Below are 26,647 nucleotides of genomic sequence, written 5' to 3'. Positions count from 1 at the left end.
AGGTTGAGGGTAGGAGGAGAAGGAAGCGACAGAGGATGAGATGGTTGGATGGCATCACCGACTCAATGGACATGAGTTTGAGCAAGCTCAAGGAGATAATGAAGGACAGGGAAGCCTTGTGTAAAGCAGTCCATGGGGTTGAAAAGAGCTGGACACGACTGAGCGACTGAACAACAATGCTTAGGATAACCAAGAGTAAGCAGAGTAACTCTGGCAAGAGGACTGGCAAGGACAATCTAATTAGCTGTAGGAGCATGTCTGAAACTAATGTATTGTGACTGTTATAAAAAAAAGAACAAAAGAGATAACAGAGAACTGATATAGACTATAGGAGGGAGGGTGGAGGTCAGAAGGAGGGAGGTAATATATGCAAACTGTCTTCTGTGTTTATAGCTAGAAGTCCAGAAAATCATTTAGAGATGGAAATAATATTAGAGGTACAAAGGCAAATGGAAAAACTAATATAATCAGCTAAAATCATTTGATGGAAGAGGGAGAAGGAGAGGGGAAAGTAGAAATATTCTAATTTGGGCATCACTCATAGTAGGGAGAAAATAAACATTGTCTAAAGAAACGGAGGATTAAGGGTATCATATGACAGCATAATTATGAAGATAACTATGGGATGAAAAACACAGTCTTCCAAATTGTCAGAAGACATATACACAAAAAATAAAACAAAGAAAACAGAGAGCATATGGTGAAAATTGACAACCCCCACAAAAGCTATAAAAGCAGAAAGCATATCATAAACTATGATGACAGAACTAAGACTAAATGTAGCTGCCGTATTAGTAAATGTAAATGAGCCACACACACTTGCTAAGAAAAAAAGACTGAGGCTGGATCACAAACAAAATTCACTGCAGGTAGAATGATTCGGAAAGGTTTCCTATAATAGGATGGGTAGATGATGAAAAGGTTTGGGAGACGGATGGTTGTGATGGTTGTACAACAGTGTGAATGTACTCAATGCCTGTGAAAAGTACAGCGGTTAAAATGGTAAATTTTGTTGTGTGTTTTTCCATAATTATACAAAAATGAGTGGGCAGAAACAAAACAAACGCAAACCAAGAATGACCACTGGATTCCCAGAGCACCTTTGGCCCCTCTTGCTCTCTCACACCCACAGCCAGTCCTTCAGTAAAGCCTGCGTGTGCAGCCATCAACCTCACCCTTCCTGCCTCCTCCGTCGCTCCTGCCGTGGGCTCCTCACGAGTCCAGCCCTTCTGTCTTCCCTCCATACAGCAGCCAGAGGGATCCTGTGAAAATCTACGGCATGTCGTGTCATGGCACTCCCTTGCTCAAAACGCTCACTGGCTCCCATCTCACTCAGAGTAGAAGCCGAAGACCTTCTCCTCTGTCCCCTCTGGTCACACCGCTCGTCTTCCCTCTTCTGTTCGCTCTGCTGCAGCCCTGACGGCTCATTCTACGTGTCAACCTGACTGTGCTGTGGGGTGGTTGCTGTTGTTCAGTCGCTCAGTTGGGTCTGACTCTTTGCGACCCCATGGACTGCAGCACGCAGGCTTCCCTGTCCTTCACTATCTCCCGGAGCGTGCTCAAATTCATGTCCATTGAGTGGGTGATGCCATCCAACCATCTCATCGTCTGTTGCCCCCTTCTCCTCCTGCCCTCAATCTTTGCCAGCATCAGGGTCTTTTCCAGTGAGCTGGCTCTTCCCATCAGGTGGTCAGAGTATTGGAGCTTCAGTTTCAGCATCAGTCCTTCCAGTGAATTTTCAGGGTTGATTTTCTTTAGGATGGACTGGCTTGAACTCCTTGCTGTCCACGGGACTCTCAAGAGTCTTCTCCAGCACCACAGTTCGAAAGAATCAGTTCTTCAGTGCTCAGCCTTCTTTATGGTCCAACTCTCACATCCGTATATGACTACTGGAAAAACCATAGCTTTGACTGGGCTATCCCATTACTTCATAGCAAATAGATGGGGAAACAGTGGAAACAGTGGCCAACTTCATTTTGGAGGGGGGGGCTCCAAAAGCACTGCAGATGGTGATTGCAGCAACGAAATTAAAAGACGCTTACTCCTTGGAAGGAAAGTTATGACCAACCTAGACAGCATATTAAAAAGCAGAGACATTACTTTGTCAACAAAGGTCCATCTTGTCAAGGCTATCATTTTTCCAGTAGTCATGTATGGATATGAGAGTTGGACTATAAAGAAAGCTGAGCGCTGAAGAATTGATGCTTTTGAACTGTGGTGTTGGAGAAGACTCTTGAGAGTCCCTTGGACTGCAAGGAGATCCAACCAGTCCACTCTAAAGGAAATCAGTCCTGACTATTCATTGGAAAGACTGATGCTGAAGCTGAAACTCCAATCCCTTGGCCACCTGATGCAAAGAGCTGACTCATTGGAAAAGACCCTGATGCTGGGAGGGATTGGGGGCAGGAGGAGAAGGGGACGACAGAGGATGAGATGGTTGGATGGCATCACCAACTCGGTGGACATGGGTTTGGGTAAACTCTGGGATTCGGTGATGGACAGGGAGGCCTGGCATGCTGTGGTTCATGGGGTCGCAAAGAGTCGGACACGACTGAGCGACTGAACTGAACTGACTGGGCCATGGGGATGGTGCCCAGATATTTGATCAAATACAGTTCTGTGTGTGTCTGTGAAAGTGTTTCTGGATGAACTTCCCCTTTGAATCTGTAGACTGAGTCAAGTGGATCACCCTCCCCAAGGCAGGTAAGCCCCTTACAATCTACTGAAGGTCAAAGAACAGCCCGGGGAAGGGAGGGTTCCCTTTCTGCCCGCCCGTTTTTGAGCCGGTCCTCAGTCTTTTCCTGCCCTCAGACTTGGGACCGGCATCTGCACCACTGGTTCTTGTGGTTCTCAGGCCTTGCAGACGTGGACCATACCGGGCCATCAGCTCTGCTGGCTCTCCAGCTTGCCACCTACAGATCGTGGAACTTTTGCATCTCCAAATCTGCAGAAGCCAGTTCCTTAGAGTAAATCTCTTTATATATATATATCTCTATGTAGATCTTATATATTTTATCTATATGATAGAGATATCTGTTTATATAGAGCTATCTATCTATATCTAGATTTATATATAGAAAACTACATCTGCATCTTCACTCTATCTATATCTATCCTGTTGGTTGCATTTCTCCAAGAACTTAGACCAATATAGCACCAATATAGCATCTCTTCTCCCAGATAAACACATGGCTATTGATGCTTTTAAATTGTGGTGTTGGAAAAGACTCTTGAGAGTCCCTTGGACTGCAAGGAGATCAAACCAGTCAATCATAAGGGAAATCAATCCTGAATATTCATTGGAAGGGCTGTCGCAGAAGCTGAAGCTCCAGTACTTTGGCTATCTGATGCAAAGAACTGACTCATTGGAAAAGACTCTGATGCTGGGAAAGATTGAGAGCAAAAGGAGAAGGGGGCAGCAGAGGGTGAGATGGTTGGATGGCATCATCGACTCCACGGACATGAGTTTGAGTAAACTCCAGGAGTTGGTGATGGACGGGGACGCCTGGTGTGCTGCAGTCCATGGGGTCACAAACAGTCAGATGCAACCTAGCAACCGAAAAATAATATTCCCTTATGTTCTTCAAGTCACCCATTACTGAGACCCTCTCTGACCACCCCATCAAAAGCTGGACTCCACAATCAACTCTCTCCCTGTTCCCATGGGGTTTTTCTCCCTAGCACTTATCACCATCTGACACTCCATGTATTTTATGGATGCATTTTATTTTTATTTTTATTTTTTTTATGGATGCATTTTAAATCGTCTTTAGGATTTTATATATATATATATATATATATATATATATATATATATATAAATATATAACTTTTCAGTGGCTCCGGCCCACTACCCTACCCCCCAGGACCAACGACACTTGGTACAGAGCAGGTATTCCATAAAGATAGAGGGGACAGACAAATAACAAAAGAAAAGAGGGGGCCTACCCACTCAACTCTGTCCAACGAAGTCAGAAAACTCTGATGAGATGGGTGAATTTCCAAGAAAATAGAAATTACCCAAAGAATCTCAGAAGAGAGAATCTAAACAAACCAATTGCCAAGAAGAAAGAAACTGTCCAATCGCAAAACCAAAGTTTAAAATGAGAGACATGCAAATGAAAGCCATAATGGGAAAGCATTCCAGAGCATAGACCAAAGGAAACTTCCACATTCCTCCACTCAAGCAAGTCCCGCAAAGATCAAAAAGGTTGAGACAGCACCATGTATTTGCTAGTTGGGGGGTGGGGGCGGGGAGCCCTTGCTTTCCGTGCTGGAGGGAAGGACACCATCAGTTCACTTCTGGAAAGCAGCTTGGCACATACCAAAGTCACAGATGCACATGCCCTCTGAACCAGTAATTCCACTTAACCATCATCCAACAAACATACCCACAAGGGCAAAATTCTTACAAGCTCATTTACTGCGGCAGTGTGGGTAAAAGTCGAAGATTAGGATCAAAGACTTGTCCATCATTCGAGAACTGGTTCAAAAACAAGGGCTTCCCATGCAAGGGAGACCAAAGCAGGACGATGGCGTCCGGCAGCCCCTGCTGGTGGCCTCTTCTGCCAGGCCTGGGCTGGGTGCTGGGGTACAGACCTGCCGCGCATGGGCCCAGCCCTCCAGGACTCAGAGCTAGCGGGGAGCCACACTGGGACCCCCAGAACAAAAGCAACAGATCCATATCAAGTCCGCGGCGCAGAGTGCCTGGGGGCGTGGCCCGGGTGGGGCGTGGCCTGGGTGGGGGCGTGGCCTGGGTGGGGGCGGGGACTCAAGGGAAAACTCACCGCGGGAAGCGGGGGAGGGCACTCCAGGAAAGGGAGCTGCCTTAGCAGAAGCCAAGCAGAGGGTCGCAGCAGGTGACATGGGATCTTCCAGGCGGCGTGAGTCTGGGATCAGCTCATGGGTGACCCCAGGGCTCGGGGGCGCAGACAAGATCCTTCTTAATTCCAGGCAAAGCTAGCGTCAGGGCTGCCGTGTTGGGGGATTTCTCCTGGACTGGGCACTGTCTCAGCACTTTCCCCGCCTCATCTCACTTTGCTCTCCCAACAACCCTAGAAAGTGGGACTTTTACTTCCCCCATTTACAGATGAGGAAACCGAGACAGAGGGAGGTATCGCAATTTTCCCAGAGTCACCTATGGAGCTCTTTTTGGAGCCAGGAGTCCAGCTTGCGCTGCCAGCTGCTGGGCTGCATGGTCACCCCGCCTGGACGGGCTGGGTACGGGAGGCTGGGCTGGGCAGCAGGTCTGAAGAGAGGCGTGGGGCCTGGGACCTGGGTGGGGATGAGGAGGGTCTCCAGCTGGCAACTGCAAAGGTACTGGGGACGTAAGACGGAGCACCTGGCAATTTGAATAAAAATGAACACTTCCAGAAGGCTGAGACTCCGGAATACTAACGGCTCCGGGTAAATCCGGGTAAAAGCAGAGGAGTCAGAAGTGCAACAGGACTAATTGCCAGGTGAGCTGCAGATAATGCGCCCTCAGCACTGATAACAGCTCGCCCGGAGACCAGGAGCCAGGAGCCGGGGACTGAAGTTTTCAGCTCAATTTCTAGTGGCTTCTCACAGTACCTTGAGAGGTTACCATACTCACACTGTTACCACATCTCAAAGAAGAGAACAGCGCAGGACCACTGCAGGGGTAAGACGGCAGTCCCCCACCCCCCACCCCAGCGGAGCGCTCTTAGCAGCAAAAGGTGTGGTCATGGGGGGCTGCATGGAGGAGGTGTGCTCGTGGAATGATGATAGAAACTGAAACGCAAGCATGGAGAAAAAGCAACGTAAAACTACAGGGGATTGCCCTCCATGCCCCTGAAATAAAGGGCTAAGATAACAAAGATGTGAGGAGGCGGGGCAGGAGGTACTCTCACCCACGACCCGGGGAGGGCAAAGAGGTTCAGCTGCTTTGGGAAACTGAGAGACCACACGTGCTGAGTCTGAACACACCCCTCGTCCCATGAGGCTGCATATGCCCCTGTGTAGGCACAGCTCAGGCCCCCAAAGAGGTCCCTGTCCTAATCCCCAGAAGCTGGGAATGTGGGTGGCCATGTGATGGGGAGACTGGTTACCCAAGTGGGCCCGGGGTCATCCCGAGGGTCTTTGAAGAGGGGGGTGCAGGAGGGTCAGAGTCAGAGGAGGTGTTAGGATGGAAGTAGAGGTCACAGTGATGCCACCAGAGGAAGGGTCTATGAGCTGTGGAACATAGGCTGCCCCCAGGAACAGATTCTGCCTGGAGCCTCCAAGGGACAAGCTCTACCAACACCTAGACATCAGGTATTCATAAGGCTCCTTGGGAACCTCTGCCCATCAGAACTATAGGAGGATACATTTGTGCTGTTCTAAGCCACTAAGTTTATGGTCACTGTTTACAGCAGCCGTCAGACATTCCTAAGCACCCGGGAGAACTGTGTCTACCTGTTCACCAGAGCATGTGGCCATGGATGTTCAGAGCAGCCTTATGGATAATCACCCCAAAGTGGAAACAACCCAGATGTCCTCAACAAGAAAAGGGATAAACAGAAGCTGGTATGCCCATATAGTGGAGTACTATACAGCAGTGAAAAAGAACAGCCTCTTGATATGTGCAACATCATGGAGGAATTCATTTCATAGAAAAAAATGTGTGAGAGATGCTGACCCTAGGGTCCACACCATCCAGTTCCAGCCCAGGGAGAGCCTATAGTTGGGCAAAATGATTTAGGGGCTGATTGTCAGAGAAGTGGTATTCAGGGGTCAGGAGGAAGCCTTCTGCATGTTAGAATGTTCACCATCTCAGACTGAAGTTCACCAAACTGTACTGTTAAGATGGGCACTTCACGTACTTTAACTGGGAAAGAGTGAACAACCTCCGGAAATGAATTTCTGGTCTCAGCTTGCACAACCCAGTGACAGGGAGCTCACTACCCAGTGAGCAGAGAAGCTCTGCTGTGAAGGAAGGCTGCCTGGGAAGAGGTTCCTCCTTTCCTGACCCCACGACCTGCCTCTGGCCTCCTCCTCTGCTGCCAGCTTGGCCTCGGGATCCCTCCCTCCAGTCCTGCAGACACAGCCAGGCTCCACGACCCCCAGAGTGATCAGGCTTCTCTGGGTCAGGGCTTCCTTTCATCCTTCCCTGCTTCCGGCAAGAGCTGTCAGGAGCAAGGCAGGGCCCAGGCCCCGGGGGTCCCTGCAGACCCTTGGCGAGTGTCCGTGTTCACTCCCACCACCAGCCAGCAGTCCCCTGCCTCCAGGGGCTTCAGTTTACTGTTCTGCTAAGTGAGGACTTTGCCAAGGTCACAGGAGGCAGAGTGTAAAAAAGTGCCGCACACAGTGAGCACTCAGGGCATGGCTGTCTTAAGTGGGGAGAAAAGGTATTCCAAAAGGGGGTTTAGAGACCCTCTAGGCCATTTTTATTTTGCCTTTAGCAAGACATCTTGTTGGTCCTCTAGACGGTGAAGATGGGCAGCTCTGGGTCACTGGGTCTCCTGGAAAAACGAGAGACCATCAAACACGGGTCTTGTTTGTGGACAAATTAGAATGATTTGGGGTCTTACAAAGCACTGCTTCATTTTGAAGTATCTAACGTGAAACCTCACTTCCTTCCCCAAAGGGAGAAGCCTGCTGTCACCCTGGGATCATAAGAGGCCTGGCGGATGGGGGTGGTGATTGCGTGTTTGGGGGAGCCCGCTGACTATCTCTGCATCAGGCACAGGGCATCTTAGGAACAACAGGCAGAGGGCGGGGCCTGGGTCCTGGCATTTGAGGCCGGGTCCCCACAGCCCTTCCGCCAGACCCTGCTCCTACAGGATCACCCCCCTTCAGGCCTCCCGGGTCCCTTCTGCCTGGGGACTGCTCCTCCCACACTTCCTTGCTGGCATCCCTGGTTCCTTTCCCCACACTCCATCCTCACCCCAGGTGACCTCCCGCCCCTCCACGGCATGATTCTGTGAAAGGCCCCTCGGCCAAATCCAAGCTGGGGTTCAGCCCATGTTCCCCACCCCTGCCCCCCACCCCAAGCTCCTCCCTGACTTGTCTGCCTCATCACCCCACTCCAGCATCACAGGCACCTCAGACTCCAGATGGCTGATCCCCGAAGCCAGGCCTGGGTCCCCATCTCAGGAAATCCCACCAGCATCACCCCAGTGGCTCAGGTCAGAGTCTGGGGCACGGTCTTTGGAGCCTCTCGTTTCCCCACCACCCCCTCCCCAATCCACAGCCGGTCCTGTGGGCTGTCTGACCCCACCTCCTCTGCTCCGGCCACAGCCCAGTCTGTGAGCTAGTGTTGGCCTCTGCTGGACTCACTGCCAGGGCCCCTGACCTCTCCTGGAGGGCTCCCCCCACCCCTGGATCAGGAAGCCTCCTCCTCACCGTGGCCCTGCATCTCAGACCCCCCCGTGTCTCCCACTCCTCCCCTCCTGTGCTCCCCTTCTCTCTGCACACTCCTGCACCCTGATTTTGCTTCTGATGCATAAATACACTGCATCTGTCTGCCGCAGTGCCTTTGTACAGGCCACTCCCAGTGCCTGCAACATCCCCCGATCCCACCTCCATCTCCTCCAACCTCAGCAGCTCACTCCTTTCATCCTATGGGACTCAGCTGCCCAGAGAAGCGGGAGCCGGATCACAGGGCCATGGAGCTTGAACCGAGGGCCTGTTCATATCCTGCAGGTCACGGGAGCCTCAGAAAGGCTTATGGCTGAGGAGGGCTGCCTGCGTGCCTCTGCAGACTTGGGGCTAGAGGCCGCTCTGGCAGGGGGCGTAGAGGAGGGGTCCGTGGGAAGCAGGGCCCGGTTCTGGGGGCATCATTGCTCAAGCCCTACACACACCCTCTTGCCCATGATTTCACCCTCCTGCCTTGTGGCATTTCGCAGGAAGCTCGGGGTCTTTAAACCTCTGCATCCGAAAGGTGAATTTTTAATGCTGCTTTGGTAAATATTTGATGCCGTTGCTTTCCCGGGCGCTCTGCATTCTACATTAAATGCCACAAAGTGCTCCGGACGCGGTCCTTTTCATCCGCGGCTCTGTCCACAGCGCCCCCTCCTCCCGCCCCACAAAAGGAAAGCCTCTCTCCCTGGGCTTCCTGCTATGAATTTTTCAAAGCGCTTTCCACATCTGTTCTTGTCCCCATCCACGTCTCCGTTAGCCAGGTAGAAGGTCGAGGAGGTTTTAAGTTGAAAGGCACTGTGGAAGCATTCTGTCCCTCCCTCGACTGACGTGGTGGGGACAGTAAGGCTTGGGGAGGGACGGGGCTGCCCAAGGTTAACCAGCAGTCCGCAGTGTGCTGGGGGGACGAGCCGCCGCGACTCCCAGCCCAGGGCTCTGCTCTGGGCCCTGGGATCCCCAGCAGGACCAGACTGTCCTTGCTCTTGCCCAGTCCACTGGGCACAGAGGGGACAACAGACCACATGGTCCTGCCTGTGATGGGAGCGGGGAGCAGGGACAGAAGTCCTCCAGGGGCTGGAGGAGAGCAACCCGAGTAAGGTTTTGAGGGTTAGGTAGGAGCCCATGGGGAGCTGGGGAGGGAAGCCAGGGAGGCCAGGCTTGGGTGAGGGTCTCACGGGGTCTGAGACAGGGGTCTGATTCATTCTGTGCCCGTAGCCTGGCCCGGGGCTCAGGGTTTGGTCCACTCTTTTGTAAATCCCTGGGAAACGAAGGGGCCTCCTCGGAGCATTTGCGCCTTTCCCCAGGCTGTCTGTGGCTCCTGGCCCCTGGCCCTGGCGCCGTCACACCTCTGTGCTCCCGCAGGCTGGGTGCTGACCTGCCTCGTTTCTGTCTTCCTTCACCCCTGGCTGCTCAGATGCCCTGGCCCCTCCTCCATGCCCCTTGCCCATGGCTCTTGGGTCAGGACCAAGGCGGCAGGAGGGGGCAGAGGGGGCAGAGATGAGTGTGCACACTACACACACATCTACACACACACACACATACACACACACACATACACACACACACATGCACACACACAATACACACACATGCACACCACGCCCAAACCACACCCCGCACTTCGCACGCACACATACCCACACACACTATACGCTATGCATGTACCCGGCACACACACCCGCCTGGCAGCGGGGCCCTGGGCATAGCGGCACCACAGGACTAAGCCCCGGCTCTGGGTCAGGCTCCTAACAGGCACCCCCTCCTTCCTCTTGGTGCCCCGTTTTCACAGACAAGCAAACAGGCTTGGAGGAGTGAGTGATTTCCCACGGTCACAGGGCCCACTGATCTTGTTGGCCGGACCCAAAGCCCTCACTCGCGCACCTCGCTGAGCTGCATCCTGGGCCCAGACAGACTGGGTCTAGTTTACTCTGGAAGTGCATCTTCAGGGATTTTTTCCCCCAAACCCTCCCTGAGGTATATTCGCCCCGAAGCTGAATACCTTGATCTTCCAGGCAGCACAAACGGAGGGGCAGGATCGATTTCCCGCCCAGAACCGGCCAGTGTTCCCTGCAGGCAGGACTAAACCCATTTCATCTTTCCACCCCCAGCACTCAGCGCCGGCCATGACCTAGTGCCGACCTTGGATAAAGCGCTGCTTGAATAAATCAGGGAGTTCAGGGTGCCTGCTGCAGACTCTCTCAGAGAAGGAAGGGCAGATGGAACCGGAGGGTTTGCAAAGGGATGCCTGAGAGGTCTCCTCGGGGACTAACAGCCAGATGTGTGGCCAGAGGTCCGGCCAGGCTCTCTGTCTTCTCGCCCCACCCACTCCCTTATTCTCTGCACCTGGAAGGACCAGGATCCGGGAGGGTGGATGAATCTCCCCCCAGAACCACCTTGTTTCTTATCCTGGCTACTGCTGCCGGGATGTCCCCGGGAATGCCAGGACCCTGCCTTCACCTAAGAAAATGTCTGCTTCTCCATAGTAAGGGGGACAGACCACTGGGGCATGCAGACCCTCGGAGGTGCCAGCATCTGAGCCGTTATGTACAGCGGTGAGCTGGTAAACATTTAACAACCAGTCCTGCAGGGGAAAAGAAGCCCTGGTTTGTAGCATTTACTGCCCATTTCTATGGTGTAAACATAAACACTGCCAACATGATGTTGCTGAGTGCAGAGCCCTGGAGGGGTGGGCGGTGGTCACCATCCTGCCTGTTTCCACCACATAGATAAGCAGACCTCAAGAGCATAGGAAGGAGCAGATGCAGCAAAACAATCAGGAAGTGAAGAGTTCGAGTATCTATTACCTTTGCGTTTAATAAGATCTATTGAATTGGAAGTTTCTATCGCTGAATTTTTATAGTGGCTGTGTTTAACAACAGGCTCCGGAAATGTCTCTAGATTTAACTGCCAGTTCTGTTGAGCTTCCCTTGTGGCTCAGCTGGTAAAGAACCCACCTGCAATGCGGGAGACCTGGGTTCGATCCCTAGGTTGGGAAGATCCCCTGGAGAAGGGAAAGGCTCCCCACTCCAGTATTCTGGCCTGAAGAATTCCATGGACCGTATAGTCCATGGGGTCACAAAGAGTTGGACACGACTGAGTGACATTCATGTTCACTTTCTGTTGAGGTGGCCCCCCACCCCAACTCTTGGATGTGTTTATGGGTTTGTTTTACATGTATCAGGAAAAATGTAACTTAAAAAAAAACTGAAGTATAGTTTTACTTATATAGTATAGATTTACTGTTGGTGATGTTGTATTGATTCACTGTTAGGTTGTGTTGGTTTCTGGTGTATAGCAAAGTGTTTCAGTTATACGTATATAAACATATATAATGTTTCTCATATTCTTTTCCATTGTGGCTTATTACAGGATATTGAATATAGCTCCCCGCGCTCTGCAGCAGGACATTATTGCTTGTTTTATACATACTAGTGTGTATCTGCTAATCTCAGCTTCTAATTTACCCCTCCCCACACCTTTTCCTTTTGGTGACTGTTAGTTTGTTTTCTGTGTCTGTGAGTCCGCTTCTGTTTTGTAAATAAGTTCATTGTATCACGTTTTAGATTCCACATATAAGTGATGAAAGTGAAAGTCGCTCAGTCATGTCCGAATCTTCTTGACTCCATGGGCTATACGGTCCATGGAGTTCTCCAGGCCAGACTACTGGAGTGGGGAGCCTTTGCCTTCTCCAGGGGATCCTCCCGACCCAGGGATCAAACCCAGGTCTCCCACATTGCAGGCGGATTCTTTACCAGCTGAGCCATAAGGGAAGCCCAAGAATACTGGAGTGGGTAGCCTATCTCTTCTCCAGAGGATCTTTCCGACCCAGGAATCAAACTGGGGTCTGCTGCATTGCAGGTGAATTCTTTATTAACTGAACTACCAGGGAAGGGATATCATGTGCCATTTGTCTTTGTCTGATACTTCACTTAGTATGATAAGACCCATCTCTCGGTCCATCCATGTTGCCACAAATGGCACTATTTCATTCTTTTTTATGGCTAAGTAGCATTCCATCGTATATATGTATGTACGTATATATGTACCACATTTTCTTTATCCATTCATTTGTTGATAGACACAGGTTGTTTCCATGTCTTGACTATTGTAAATAGTGCTGTTATGAACATTGGGGTGCATGTATCTTTTTAAATTAGAGTTTTAGTCTTTTCTGGATATATGCCCAGGAGCAGAATTGCTGGATTGTATGATAGTTCTAATTTTACATTTTTAAGGAACCTCCATACTGTACTCCAGAGTGGCTGCACCAATTTGCATTCCCTCCCATCGCATAGGAGAGTTTCCTGGGAAAAAAGTAACCCTTAAACCAAAGATATGAGTGCTTAGAGCAAGTCTGGGTTTTCTTAAAAAAAAAAAAATGGCTTGATTTAAGATGAATTAAAAATGTAGTAAGTAAATAATAGTACAAGGGAGAGAGGTGCACAGGCAAGAGGAACACCCAGGAGCTGAACTTTAGGAAACAAATGTTGTTGATGGAAATGGCTTCAATTATTTCCTATTTTGGGGTCACAGTAAAATATGTGGGCACCCCACAGGTGAGGAGGCTTCCCAGGTGGCACTAGTGGTCAAGAATCCTCCACAATGCAGGAGACGTAAGAGACATGGGTTTGATGCCTGGGTCAGGAAGATCCCCTGGAGAAGGGCATGGCAACCCACTCCAGTGTTCTTGCCTGGAGAATCCTATGGATAGCAGAGGCTGGCAGGCTACAGTCCACAGGGTCTCAAAGAGTCGGACATGACTGAAGTGACTTAGCACACACATACACCGCAGGAGACGAAATACAATTAATTAACAGATGAAAGGCAAGGTGTTCGGCCCCATTAATAAAGCAATTTTAAAAAAGGCAAACCTCAGGCTGGAGTGGGGGCTGCACCCTCGGAAGCTGCGGGCAGGTGACCGTCCGTTTGGGAATGAGGCTGATACTAATACAAAGAGCCATAAACCTGTCACACCCCTAGACTCAATAATCCGCTGGCCTGGAATCTACGCAGAGGACATACTTCAAAAAAGGGAAAACCATAGACACATAAAAGAGTCTGTTGCCATTCCTAACTTGCCAGAGTATATTCCTTCCCCTTGCAATGTTTTCGTCATAGTAAAAAAAAAAATTGTTAAGTTGTGTAAATGCCTTGCTGTGGGGAAATGGCTGATTTAATGCCAGCATGTGGAATCTGAACTACTGGGGAGCTGCTACAATGATATTTAGAAAAATTAAGTCAAACCCGCAGGGTAGCAGCTAATTTAATGTTAGGTGAAGAAAATTAGAATGCAGAGCTGTGAGTACAGTCATCCCCCATAACCATGGAGGGGGGTACATCCCAAGACCCCTGTGGGTACTTGAAACCACAGAGAGAACAAAACCCTATGTAGACCATGTTTTCTTGTATACATATGTGCCTATGATAAAGTTTAATTTACAAACGAGGCACAATTTAAGGTTAACAATAACAACTAATATTAAAATAGAACAATTATAACAATACACTGTACTAAGTTATGTGAGTGGGGTCTCTCTCTCTCTCTCTCAAAGTGTCTCATCGTACAAATTTAATGCCTTTTCCATCTATAGTAAGCAGTTAGGAGCCCCTGTGGCTGTTACTTTTGCAGTTTGAGACATGACAGCAAAACTAGCAAAAATTTCTTTTTTCTTTTTCACAATTTCCCGGGTAGAAGATTCATTCTTATCATAGATCTTAGCTGTTTTTTCTTTCCTTATTGGGAACTTCTGTCCTTTCACTAAAAGGAATCACTTACGGCTTCCCTCTGGCACAGCCAACCCACCAGCATCACTGTTGTTGCTCCGAGAGCCCATTATTAAGTACGTGAGGGTCACTTGAACGCGAGCCCTGTGATAACCGAGAGGGCTAAGTGACGGATGGGCGGAGCACCCCGCACAAAGGGGTTTCACATCCAGGGCGGGATGGCGTGAGATTTGATCACGCTACTCAGAATGGTGTGCAAATGAAAACTTATGAATTGTTCATTTCTGGAATTTTCCAGTTAATGTTTTTTAAACCAAGGTTAACCACAGGCAACTGAAACTGAGTAAAGTGAAACTTTGGATAAGGGGGCCTACTGTACATCATTCTTGGAAGTGTGTAAAAGCACGTGCATAAGAAAGCAGAAAATGCAAAACAACTGTGTACATGTGTGTGTGGCGAGGGGGGTGGGATTCTGTGGCTTTTGTTCTCCACTTTCATCCTAGCACTAATAACACACCAGTAATTACAATGAGCGTTTATGGAGGCTCCCATCACAGGCCAGGCCCTGTTCTAATCCTCACAGTCACCCAGCAGGGTCAGTCTCCTGAGGCTCAGAGAAGTGAGATAATTTGCCTGAGTTCCCCCACTGGCAAGTGGAGGCACGGTCTGAACCAGCTCTGACTCCAAGACCACGCAGCTGGGCTCTCCGCAAGTTTGCTGGCAGTGGCCGTGAGATTCTTGAGGCAACGTTTTCTATAAACCAGCCTGCGCTGCTTTGCTGCTGTGTAGCCAGGACCTCCTCGGATGGGGCAGGGTGCCTAGGGGAAGGAGGCAGGTGGTGAGCAACCAGATGGAGGCGTGGGGGCTCCTGGTTGCTTCAGCCTCTCTTTGGGTCTCCAGAAAGATTCTGGGGCTGAAAGAGACCCTCACAATGGTGCAAGGGCAAGCAGGAAGACCCCAAAACCAAACCAAGCCAAACCAACCATGCAACCCGACCACATGCACGCGGCAGCCTTGACGGAGCTGGTGCAGAACCCATATGGTTTCCAGTCGATACTGCGTCCAGGCCAGAGAGGGCTTGGTGGGCTGCTGCCTGGAGCCCCTGACCTCATACCCTTTGAGGGACCCTCGAGGTCCTGCCCCAGGGGTGGGTAAGGCCTGACTTGCACAGGGAACCCATCATCGGGTTCAGCACGGGGCTGGGCACTTCGTGAGCACCATCTCAGGGTGCTGCTCCCACAGTGTGAGAGGTACCGGTGAGACCCCGCTTCCCAGTCCAGGGAAGCCCACTGCTCATGCACGAGCAGGGGACTTTGGAGTCAGCTAGACCTGGGCGTGAACGCCGGCTCAGGCACTGTGCAGCTCTGGGGAAACTGCTGACTCTCTCTGAGCCTCAGTTTCCTCCTCTGTGCACGGAGCCCAGGGTGCCCAGCTTCGCTCACCGGTTCCTCAATAGAGGGAGCTGCTGTGGTTAACAATAATGGCGCCATTCACTCATCCCATTTACCAGGTGCCTGCTGTGTGTGCCCGGCTCCGGGCAGACAAAGATGCAGTCACTCAGCACTTGGTTATTGAGCACCTACTTCCGGGTGCTGGGGGCATGGCCGGGCACAGGGCAGACCAATCCCATCTCCCTCAGGATTTCTGACAGCAAAGGAGACAGCAGACAAGAAATCAGCTCAACAGAGGTGGTGAGCTCCACGTAGAAACCAAAAGAGAAAAGGGGGGAAGTGAGGGGGGTGGTGGTGGGGGGTTGTTGCTATTTATAAACCTTGGCCAGGGAAGGCGTCTTGGAGCAGGTGACATCTGAGCAGGTGTCTGGTGGAAGGAAGGGAGCGAGCCCCACAGGTGTCTGGGAGGAGAGTGCTTCAGGCAGAGGGAGCAGCAGGTGCAAAGGCCCTGGGGTGGGGGTGGGCTTGGCCAGCTCAGGAACCAGGAGGCCAGTGTGGCTGGGGCAACTGGGAGAGGAGGGCAGAGGGACTGGGGAGAGGGGGTCTCAGTCAAGCTGTGTGGCCAGTGGGAGGCTGCTGGATTCACACCCTAGTGAGAGAGGTGTCGGTGGGTGTTGAGTCATGTTTGAAAAGGATCTCTGCTGCTGCTGGGTGTTCGGGGCGGGTGGGAGGCAGAGGAGAGAAGCAGAGAGGTTTAGGAGGTGAGAAGACGGACTGAAACGGCTGGTCTGGGGAGAAGGGCGTGGAGGGAGGGTTCTGGGCTCGAGCAGGTATACGGTTGACGACAGGACATGTGAAGTGGGACAGGAGGGCGCGCTCCGGCTGGCTCCGAGATTCTGTCCCAAGGAGACAGCAGGAGGGGGCGGGGGTCCCCGGGTGTGCTTGTCCGCCGTGTCTACTGAACATCCAGGTGAGTCTGGAGTCAGGGGAGATGGGAGACGGGGGTGGAGACGGAGCCAGGGGTCTGGTGCAGCTGGACAAGACCAGAAACATGGAGCTGGTGGATTTCCTGGGGTGATAAAGATGGGGAGAAGGGGGTCAAAGAAGAGCCCTCCGGCGTCTAAGGTTGGGGAGATGAGGATGGAGCAGTGAAGTGGACTGAGGTGCGGCCAATGAGGGCCTGAGAGCCACGAGATGTGATGCCCAGGACCTGGGGCTCCCTGCTTTTCCTCAGCATTCTCCCTCCTCCGGCAGCAGCCAAGCTGCTCTCTCTGCCCTTTCTCTACTTCCAGAAAACTCCTACTCATTCACTGAAATGCTTTCCCGTGCTGATTGCTCTCTGGTACTCGGCCGAGAGGGCTGTGGACCCTCGGGACAGCTGACTGCTATCTTCAACATCCTAGAAAGCCTGCCACACCCCGATGAGATGCTGGGGAGAGATGGAAAACATATGCACAGCCATTTCTATATGTGAGGCTCTTCCCATGTCTTGTTTAGGCAGACAGCACCCTAGCGAGGCTGATTTCAGCACCTGCTTTCCAGCTGAGGGCACTTTGGCTGAGTCACCTGCTGGAGGTCCTCCAGCCATCAAGAAATGGGGGAGCAAGATTTGAACCCAGGTCTGTTAAGCCTCCAGGTCTGCCCCTCACCACGCTGCTTCCTGCCTATGAAGAACCAGCAGGCGGCTGGCTTTGGAGCGGTGAGCACTCCATCACCGGGGGACCCGTGTCTGGGCAGGGTTGAGGAGGGGTTTCTGGAAACGGTCTCATCCTGGAGGCTGAGGGAGGCGGGGCACCAGCAGAGCAATGCTCTGAGAGGGGAAGAGAAGCATCGCTGGGCGGGAGGTCAGAAGCCCCCAGGTGGCCCAAGAAACGGAAGCAGGTCAAGGAGCAATGGACCACCGCCTCTCAAGGCATGACGAACGCAGCATTAAAGCAGCGCTTATGAAAACTTCTCAATAATGCAGGCAGCGCTCCGTGACATAAAGCTGAGCTAAAAACCCAAGACACACAGTCTTATGTGTGAAGGCAGCAACCATAAAAGTGAAACAAGTCACTGACGACCCGCGAGGGCCGGAGGGGGAAGGGGCTGCGTTAGGTGGGGAGCCCCTTGGCCTGCTCCTCGCCTGCTCGCCATCGGGCAGGGGCGACTTTACGATGGAAAATTTGGCATGAAAAGAAAGGAAACTGTCACGGTGACTTGGTGGAGGGCTGAGGCAGAGGAAACAGCTTACACAGGGAAGTGATAACCAAGACCAGAAAGAAGGGGCCTGGCTCCCCGCAGCCCTGCCTCCCCAGGCATCTCATCAACCCTCCTCCCCATGACCCTGAGCCTTGGGGCGGGGGCGGGGGCCGGGAGGGGGCCAGACATGCGGGAACTGCCCAGGTCACGGGATTCAAGAGGGCAGCCGTGGATTCGAAATCTGGGTTGCCCGTGGCTTTCCCTCCAAACCACTTCATCCACCCGCTTCCCTTTTGCCCCAGTATCACAGTTTACTCGCTGGTGTGAGTGGGGAAAATCCCCCAGCAGAGCCCCAGGTCTCTTTGGATGTGGCCCACTCCTTTCTTCTGGACCCCAGGGGCTCGGGTGTCTTGAGAACCCAGCTATTTCTTTCGAGGGTTGGGTTGGGGCTCCCTGCGCAGGGAAGGAGCAGAAGGAGAAGGCTGTGAACCCCAGAAGACTCTCTGGGGGGCATTTCTGGCCTCTTGTGGAATATTGTCAGTGAAGGGGGTTTCACCAGAAAAAGAATCTGCTCATCTGATTATTCTAACAGAGAAAAGATCTCTGATACACGCTGTGTGCCGGGACAGCTGCTTCCTTTGCAGGCTCTGCGGGCTTGACCCCTCACTGCAGCCTGTGCACATTGTCTTTCCTACAAGAATACCCTCCCTGCTGTATTTTTATTTTTGCCTAACTCCTACTCGTCCTTAAAGGCCATTTCGGCCATCACCTTCTCCGGGAAGCTCTCCCTGATGCCCAGGATGGGCAGATGTCTCCTCTGGGCTCCCTCCAATCAGATCTGATCGCTCATTGCCACTGTCTGCATCCGAGTCAGTTTCACTGTGTGTCCGGGTGCCTGACCCAGCACAGGAGTGCGGGCGATTAGCTCCCATCCCTGCCCCTCTCTGGGCCAGAATTGGATGCCACACACCCCCTCTTCCTCCCTGTCCCTTCTCCTGCCCTCCGTCCTGCCCTGGCTGGACTCTGCCACAAGGAGCCGGTTCCTGCCCAAGGCTCCAGGGGGATGCGGAGGCCCTCAGGCTCTGTCTCCTGACTCCAGCCTGCTCCTCCCATCCAGCTCCCTGGACAAAGGGACCAGGCTGGAGACCTGGCCCTGACAGCCTGGAGCAGATGGCCTGGGTTCAAACGCTGAGTCTGCGATGACCAGCTAGGTGACCTTGGACCAATTACTTAAACTCTCTGTGCCTTGGTTTTCTTGTCCTTAAGATGAGGATTTATTTGAGAGCTAGGAGTGAGGCACGGAATCAGGCAGACAAAACCCTCACTCACTCTTACGTTCTAGCGGGGTTGGGGCAGGAACACGGGGCGCCCGACATGCGCGCTGGAGCAGCGCCCTCTACACCTGCACTCCTTTTATTTTACATTCGCTCCCCAGCACCAGACCCGAGTGTTCCCTCTTAGCCCCCACCCCCACGCTGATTTTCTCCACGGAGAAGTCCGGTTCTCTGCCCTCCCCAGGGTAAGGAGGGACAGGCCAGCTGCTGAGGGGAGAGGGAGTGCTCCCTAGGAATGGCATCCGTGCTCCCTGCAGTCCTACTGTGTGCCGAGCTCTGGGTTGGGCCCTTCCGTGTGCCCGCCTTCACCTCTCGTCATCACTGTTCAGAGCATGTACGGAGACTCAGAGAGGGCCAGCAACGCATCCGAGGACACACAGCAAGTGAGGCCTCCGGGCTGGGCTTTCCGTCACCACCACCCCCCTCCCTCAGGTATCCCCCCTCCCAGTCATCAAGCCACGCTGATGAGCAAACACTCTCCTGGACTTTCACCAACAGCCATGCGAACAGATGAAAACCGGGAGAGCTGGCAGAGGGTGGTTTCCCGTGTCAACCAGGCTGGGTAGGGGGAAGGCAGGGCCCAGCCAGGAAGGACGGGATCAGAGCGGACAGGGCCAGAGTGTCCTGACCCAGCTGGAAGCCCCGAGCACTGAAACTCCAGCCTGACTCTGAATCCACTGCCTTCTGAATCCCAGTCACGGAGGCCTCCTTGGTGTCTGATGTGACGCCAAGGAAAGAGGATATCTCGTCCTCTCCCTTTGTCTCCTAATTTTCTGGAATTTCTCGCCGTTGGCTGGTATCCCTGCAGAAACCACACACCAGAGACTCTGGTCGCAGAGCCGGGAAGAAAGCAATGGTTGCACTCTTCCCAGGGTGGGGGGCGGCTCCGGAGTCGGGCGAAATCCAGGGACCCCACAGGGGAGGCAAGGATGAGTTCTGCAATGGGCTGGGTGGGTTCTAGGTGAGGGAGGTGGGAGGCAGAAGGAGGCTGTGAGATCGACAGGGGTTGCGGCGGTTGGCTCATGACTGGACTTTGTTCTGGGAGACTTTGGACTAGAGAGACCCTGGCTGAGGTCCGTGGACTTACTAGTGTGGCTGCAGGTCACTTAGCCTCTCTGGGCCTGTGTTTGCTCATCTGTAAAAGGGGATGAAAAAGCTACACAGCTCAGTTCTCAGGGCAGAAGTTATCAGGGAAATAATGATAGGGGTGGGTCTAAACAGCAGGTGTCACCAAGGTTTCCAGGGTTCAACTTGCTCCCCTGTGTCTTAGAGAGAAGAGGGCAGAGCCTGAGGCTTTAGAGAGAGTGAGGTAGGCTGGGGAGGGTCTTGGGGGCCAGAATAGGAGCTGAAGCCCCTTACCTGGGGGGGATGGGGAGGTGGGATGAACCGGAGGGAACCAGGCAGAGACTGTGGGGCGGGGCGGGGATCCTGGAGGGCAGTCAGAACATCATCGGGTCCCAAGACCTCACTGTGAGGTCAGGCTGCGATTGTCCCCATTTTACAGATGAGGAAAACGAGGCTCAGACAGGTCCAGAGGAGTCAAGCTAGGATTCAAAGCCAGGAGCATCTGGCCGCGATCCCCAGTGACAAAGACTCACAGGAATACGGCGATACAGCAGCAGGGGGATAACACTGAAGAAAAACAGCGTGCCACGTGCACAAGGGAGAGGTGTGAGTCACCTGCTCGTGCCTGACTCTTGGCGACCCCGTGGACTGCAGCCCACCAGGCCCCTCTGTTCATGGGATTCTCCAGGCGAGGACACTGGAGTTCCTTCTCCAGGGGTACGTGATGAGCAAATATCGGGGCACCGTGTCACCACTTTTCAGAAGGAAATGAGCCAGGGGAGAGCCTGCAGGGGATCTCAGCAGGAGACGTTGCAGTATGAGGTTGCTATCTTGTAAATGAAGGGAAAGCAGGCTTCTTCCTGAAATGAACCGAAGGCAGCTGCCCTTGATCCCCTCGGACTGTCCCCAATCCCGATCCAGGCCAAAAGCTCCACAACTCAGGGGCCGTGGGGTCCCTGCTCTGGACAACGGTGATGAGAGGTGGCCTTGGCTGCCCCAAGACCATCCTGAGAGGTGAAACAGGCGGTGAGGATACGGCATTTCCGGTGAAGGAGATGGAGGCAGTGTGCGTCCGCCGGGACCTCAGAGGCACGTGATGCTCTGAGATGTGCGGCCCCTGATGCTCAGCCTCTGAAACTGCTTTTTAAGGGGCGACCTGGGGCCACTTCAGCCCGCGCACGGCTGGAGGACTTTCTGATGAAGAGGCTCCTCCCTGCTCCTGCGGAAGAGGCCATCCCTCTAGAGGCTCTGTGAGCCCCCAGCAGAGAGGCCACTGGCCCTGGGCTGCGGCCTGCTCAGTATCCCCTTTCCTGGCTGACCTGGGCAGGTCAACGAACTCCTTCTGGCCCCCCACCCCCCAGCTTCTGCATCTGAAAATGGGGCTCAACACCCCTACAAGACAAGTGGCGTGTGGCTGGCCCATTCGGGGTGAAGACTGCTTCTGCCCTCCCTGTCAATCCTGGCAGGGCAGGACCCATACTGTGTTTATTTACCCAAATGTGAAATGACCTCGAGAATCACCAGCACTTGGGGATCAGGCACCAGGCTGAGTCCTGTACCAGGATCGGCCCGTCTACTTCTCAGGGTGATTATGACCCCTGCCTGGCATTTACGCGGGGACGCCGAGTCACTGGCCAGTGGAGCGGCCTGCCTGAGGTCGCAGAGCCCACATGTGGCACAGGTGGGCCTTGAATCCGAGCCATCTGACTCCTGCCCCAAGAGATGAGCTGCTTCTAGCAACGCCAACAGAGATGATGACACTAACATAATCCACTTACGAAGGATGATGGCTTTATGATTGACAGGTGCCAACCCCACTGATGGAGCCAGTGACGGGCGTCTGGGACGCGGTCAGCACTCAGCAGTGGCTACTTCCTTCTTTCTCCTGTCTCAGATCTGGTTCCCGTCTGTGTCTCTGTGTCCTGATCACCTGACACGGAGTCGATGCCTGCTAGCCGTCTGCAGGAGGGTGGGGGGTAGCGCCCACGGCCTCCTCCGTGGGTTTCTGAGCATTCACGGAGCCCTGCCCCACACAGGACTCGGCTGGGACACCGAGGATCAACTCAGTCCACTGCTGGGCGTCCAGGCCCAGCCCTCCTCCCAGCCACCGGACCGGGCATCGGCAGCCCCCTTGGGCCTCCCCTCCAGCGTGCCTATGATAAGCCTCCTGCCTCAGTCTCCCCTGGAAGTGTCCAGAGCTGGATCTTGACTCCAGAGTCCTCCATCCCCAAATAAGGGCCAGATCGGGCATGTGAGGCCCCCAGAAGAGGGATGCACCTCATGATGGAGACTCCGGGAACCAAAGAAGACCCCCTTCCTCCCCGGCCCCTCTTGCAAGAGGAAAACCCCTGGTCCTGCTTCCCGTGTGGGGAGAAGCTGGGCTGTGGGCCAGGAATGGAGGTGCCTCCAGGAGCTGGAGAAGCTGGGATCACCCATGTAGTACAGGACTGGGAAGCGGGAAGGGAGAGAGAGAGGCCACGAAGAGTTCTGGAGGTGAACGTCGAAAGAGAGAGAACGAGACAGACTGAGGGAGCAGCTGACGGGCTCCGTGCTTGAGGAGACGCGTCTCCGCGATGCCCCGGGGAAGCACTCACAACGGCTGGAACGTGGGTGTTTGGAAGACGCAGGTGACAATTCGGAGTAAAGCGGCCCAGGCTCGGGCTCTTGTTCTGAGAGAAACACTGATGACAGCACCCCGCCCCGCTCTCCAGCCACCCCCGACCCCCGGGCTGACAGCAGCCCTGAGCATGCCACAGCCCTCCCCTGCCCGGCCCCCACCCACCGCTGCTCGTTAGACCTCGGCCAGCTCAGCCCCGCAGCGCGGCTGCGCCCTCCTCCCGGCTGTATCCTCCCTGCCGGGATGGCTGCTCTCAACTTGGCCTTCGTTTGCCCTGCTTGCGTCTGCATCCCCAGCTCCCGCACAGAGTCAGGGAGGGAAGGGGCTGTTTGGGAACTTTAGCCAAACCGAGACAGGTCCACACCGGGAGGGGGCAGGGATTCCTGGCGGCCCAGAGGGTGGGGAGCCGCCGGCCAGCGGCACGAGGGTGGGGGCTGGAGCCAGACTGCTCACCTGCCCGCCGCCCCCATCACACACTCACCCTGCTGACTGGAGACCTTGGGATGGGTGCCCGTGTCGTGGGCACTTAGACCACAGGATCCTGGTGAGGATGAAAGGAGGCGAACAGTGCTCAGAACACAGCAAGCCCTCAGTAGACGTTGCTGGAGCCAAGGGTGCCCACTCCTTGAACCAAGGAGGCCCAGCAACACGAAGGTCTGCTCCGCTCTCCAAGTCCATCCCTCCTCCCCTCGGCTGGCAAACCACCAGCCCAAGCGGGAAGCCCCGGTCCAAGGTCACACAGAGTGTGGAGGGCAGAATGGGAGGCGGGCAGCACCCCGGGGACCCCCTACCCCCCGTTAAGTCTTTGCAGGTTCCTGATGCTTGTTCTCGAAGGAAGGCTCACGTAGTGATGGAAACTCGGTTCTGAGTCTGACTCTGTGACCCAGGAGGGCACACAGAGGCCCTGAGCTCCAAAATGGAACATCTCCCCCTGCAGACAGCAGACCCTGTGGGCCGTGACCTCAGCCTCTCATACAGTTGCTGTGAACTCAGACATCATGGACCACCCCCTAAAGCTTGCACGCTCTTTCCCCTCCACGGCCGGTTGCCTCAAACCTTATCTGGATTGCACGGAACAGCGCCTGGCACACAGGAGGCACATGATGTGTACCATGTGGAAAGGGGGAGACCTTGGAGACAGGCAAGGGTTAACAGCCAGGGAGAGACTAAGTACTGTTAGGACCAGATGCAGCAACTCAGAAATGGACCAACGCAGTCCCTTACGGTCCCTTATGCAGGGAAGCCATCCCAGGTCCTGTAGAGCGTGTGTGCGTGCTAAGTCACTTCAGTCACGCCCGACTCTCTGTGACCCTGTGGACTGTAACCTGTCAGGGCCCTCTGTCCGTGGGACTCTCCAGGCAAGGATACTGGAGTGGGTTGCCTGCAGGCAGAATGGCCTCTCCTCGGAAGGACGGGCTCACATCATGGTCTTGTCAAGTTTACGGGGAGGGATGGAGGGATGGGGCAGAAGTACCTTCATCTACACAGTAGATTCTCAGCTCTCAGAACACTTGGCTCCTGGGAATGACATTTTCCAGTGGTTCTCAAACTGTCATGCCTGCAGGCATCACCTCCAGAGATTTCTGATCAGGAGGCTCTGGCTGAGACCCAGGCATTTATTTTGACAAACACCCCATGTGGGTCTGCAGTGAGAGACCCACAATTCAGGAAACCCCACCTTTGGGGTTGAGCCAACAGCTGTTTCATGGTCTGTAGCTTTGGGTGGGCTTGTGCGTCCCCTCCCCGCTCCTCAAAGTGAAGAGCAGCCCCTTCTCCACCCATCACCTCCACATCACCATGAGCCTGGCTCGGGTACCCTGCCCAGAGGACCCACCCAGCCCACATTTGTCCAACTGAGCTGAGCAAGCCTGCCTCTTTGTCTCCTCTGTGACAGATGGGGCAATTACTTGATCAATAAGCACAAGCTGATTTAAGTGTATCTTATTAATTATTTAAGTCATCCATTATTGAAAAGGTCACAATCTGTTAGCTACTTAAATGATCATGAAGTAGCTGGGCTGCGTCTCCGACAAAGAAGCGGCAACGGTTCACTGAGCACCTACTATGCGCCAGGCATTTTGTTTGATCCTCAGGACAACCCTGGGGTGGCGGGAGGTGGAGATGGGCAGTGTACGTCCTTACACTCTGCTCCTTCACAAGGATGGGCAGGTTAAGAGGGTGAAGGGGCTTGCCTAAAGTTACAGAGCTGGTAACTGGCAGACCTGAGGCTGGGTTGCCTGTCAAGCTCATGGACTTGGCAGGGATCACCGTGTTGTAAGTTTCTGCACTGGGATCTTCCAGGTTGACTCAGTCCTGTTATGTCCTGGGATGACATACCCCATGCCCTGTATGCCCATGGCTGCAGCTCTGCCCCCGCAGAGTACCTGAGCCCCACACCTGACCCTGAACTTGAGCATCTCTGCTCAGCCTGGCTCCTCCAGGGGCTGGTGCCTCTCGTTGGTGCTGGCCGGCCACACAGTGGGGTCCTGCTCCAAAATGCACACACATCCCCTCCCCTTTCCCTCCAGCCCTGCACTGCCCAGGGACCCCCAGCTTAGGTTATTCCCCATCCCCCACCAGACTGGAGACAAATAGATGTGAGAATTGCAGTGACCATGAACGTGCTCCTGGGGCAGGATAATGGGGGGTCTGCTGGGGTAGCCACCCTATAAAGCCAACCAAGATCCCACGTCCCTTGCCGACTTTCTTCCCTTCCCCTGAGCCATCACTGAGCAGCCTGACTGCATCACCCTCAGATGCCTTTCTGTGACTCAGCATACATGCACGATGGAACCCAGTAATATGCTTATTATCAAACTTGATGCTGGAAAAAAAGCTTCTCCCTCAGTCCCTAGCAGATCAATTTGTGTCCTCTGACCAGACTGTGAAAACTTGGAAAGCCATCCAATTTCCCCTTTTGCCTTGGCAGCCAGGAAAGCCATCATCCAATTTCCCCTTTTGCCTTGGCAGCCAGGAAAGCCATCATCCAATTTCCCCTTTTGCCTTGGCAGCCAGGAAACTTGCAACTCCATTTCATGCTCAGCGCCAACAGCTCTGACACCAGAATCTGAGTAAAACAAACTTGCATGCTTTGTTCCTAAGCTCCATTTCAACCTTTCCATATAGGTACGTTATTACCAGAAGCCACTTCAAACTTTTCTTGGTGAATAAGCAAATAGTCCAGTAATCGACGAGCCAGACCCAGCAGCAATAACGATCTGGCATTTTCCAAGCTCGCCAAAGACAAGTGATGGTGGCCACTCACCAGGCGGACGAGCTCTGGAAGGTCATCAGCGGCGGGCTGTGGCTGTCTCTCCGCAGCGTGTGTACGGCCTGGGGGGCTTGCGGCAGGGGGCCCGGGGGAGGCTGGGGCTGCGGGGCCGGCTGCCCTGGCCGGGGGGCCCGGGCAGGGTTCCCCCACCGCCGGGGGTCCTGTTTCATCCACCGTCCGTGGATGCCCCACCGCGCCAGGTAAACCTTGCAGATGTCGTAGTTCATCGCCGAGTAATACAAAAGATCCAGAACCAGCAGCATCAACACGAAAAAGCCGTAGATCCACACACCCAGCAAGGCGGTGTAGTTGCTGCGGACAAACAGAGAGAGGCTGAGAGACGCCAGGACCACCACCCCGCGGGGCGCTGCAGCTAAGCCACGGAGTCGATTAGAAGACGTGGTACGGAGGCTGCTTCGGGGGTCTCAGAGAGGGTGGTGGGCCCCTCTCGGGGGACAAGGAATCTTGGCTCCCTCTTCTCATGCCCACCCCCCGCCACTGCCTCTCCTCCACCTGCCTGCCCTGCTGGCTGCCTCCCAGATCCCACTGCCCTGGGCCCTGTCCCACCCAAGCACCCCCTCCAAGACCCCACCTCCTTGGGTAGAAACCCCGGTGGGGGAGCCCCACACTGTTAGAGCCTCTGGAAGGAATTCTCAGCTGGACTTCTGGGGCTCTCATGGTGTGGGAGCCCCTACTTTCACCCTCC

General features: G+C 53.8%; 1 protein-coding gene across 3 annotated transcripts in view; it reads right to left on the bottom strand.

The window, feature by feature from the left end:
• SHISAL1 (shisa like 1) overlaps nucleotides 1-26,647 on the bottom strand; it is a 139,987-nt gene that overhangs the window by 9,615 nt on the left and 103,725 nt on the right. For all 3 annotated transcript variants that reach the window (XM_043881952.1, XM_043881950.1, XM_043881951.1), the window contains exon 4: nucleotides 25,936-26,253. In XM_043881952.1, the coding sequence (XP_043737887.1) occupies nucleotides 25,936-26,253 (318 nt within the window). The remainder of the gene's footprint in view (nucleotides 1-25,935; nucleotides 26,254-26,647) is intronic.

Source organism: Cervus elaphus, chromosome 22, assembly GCF_910594005.1.
Source record: "Cervus elaphus chromosome 22, mCerEla1.1, whole genome shotgun sequence".
Lineage (NCBI taxonomy): Eukaryota > Metazoa > Chordata > Mammalia > Artiodactyla > Cervidae > Cervus > Cervus elaphus.
The sequence above is the reverse complement of the archived record's forward strand: the minus strand, read 5'-3'. Positions and strand labels throughout refer to the sequence as shown.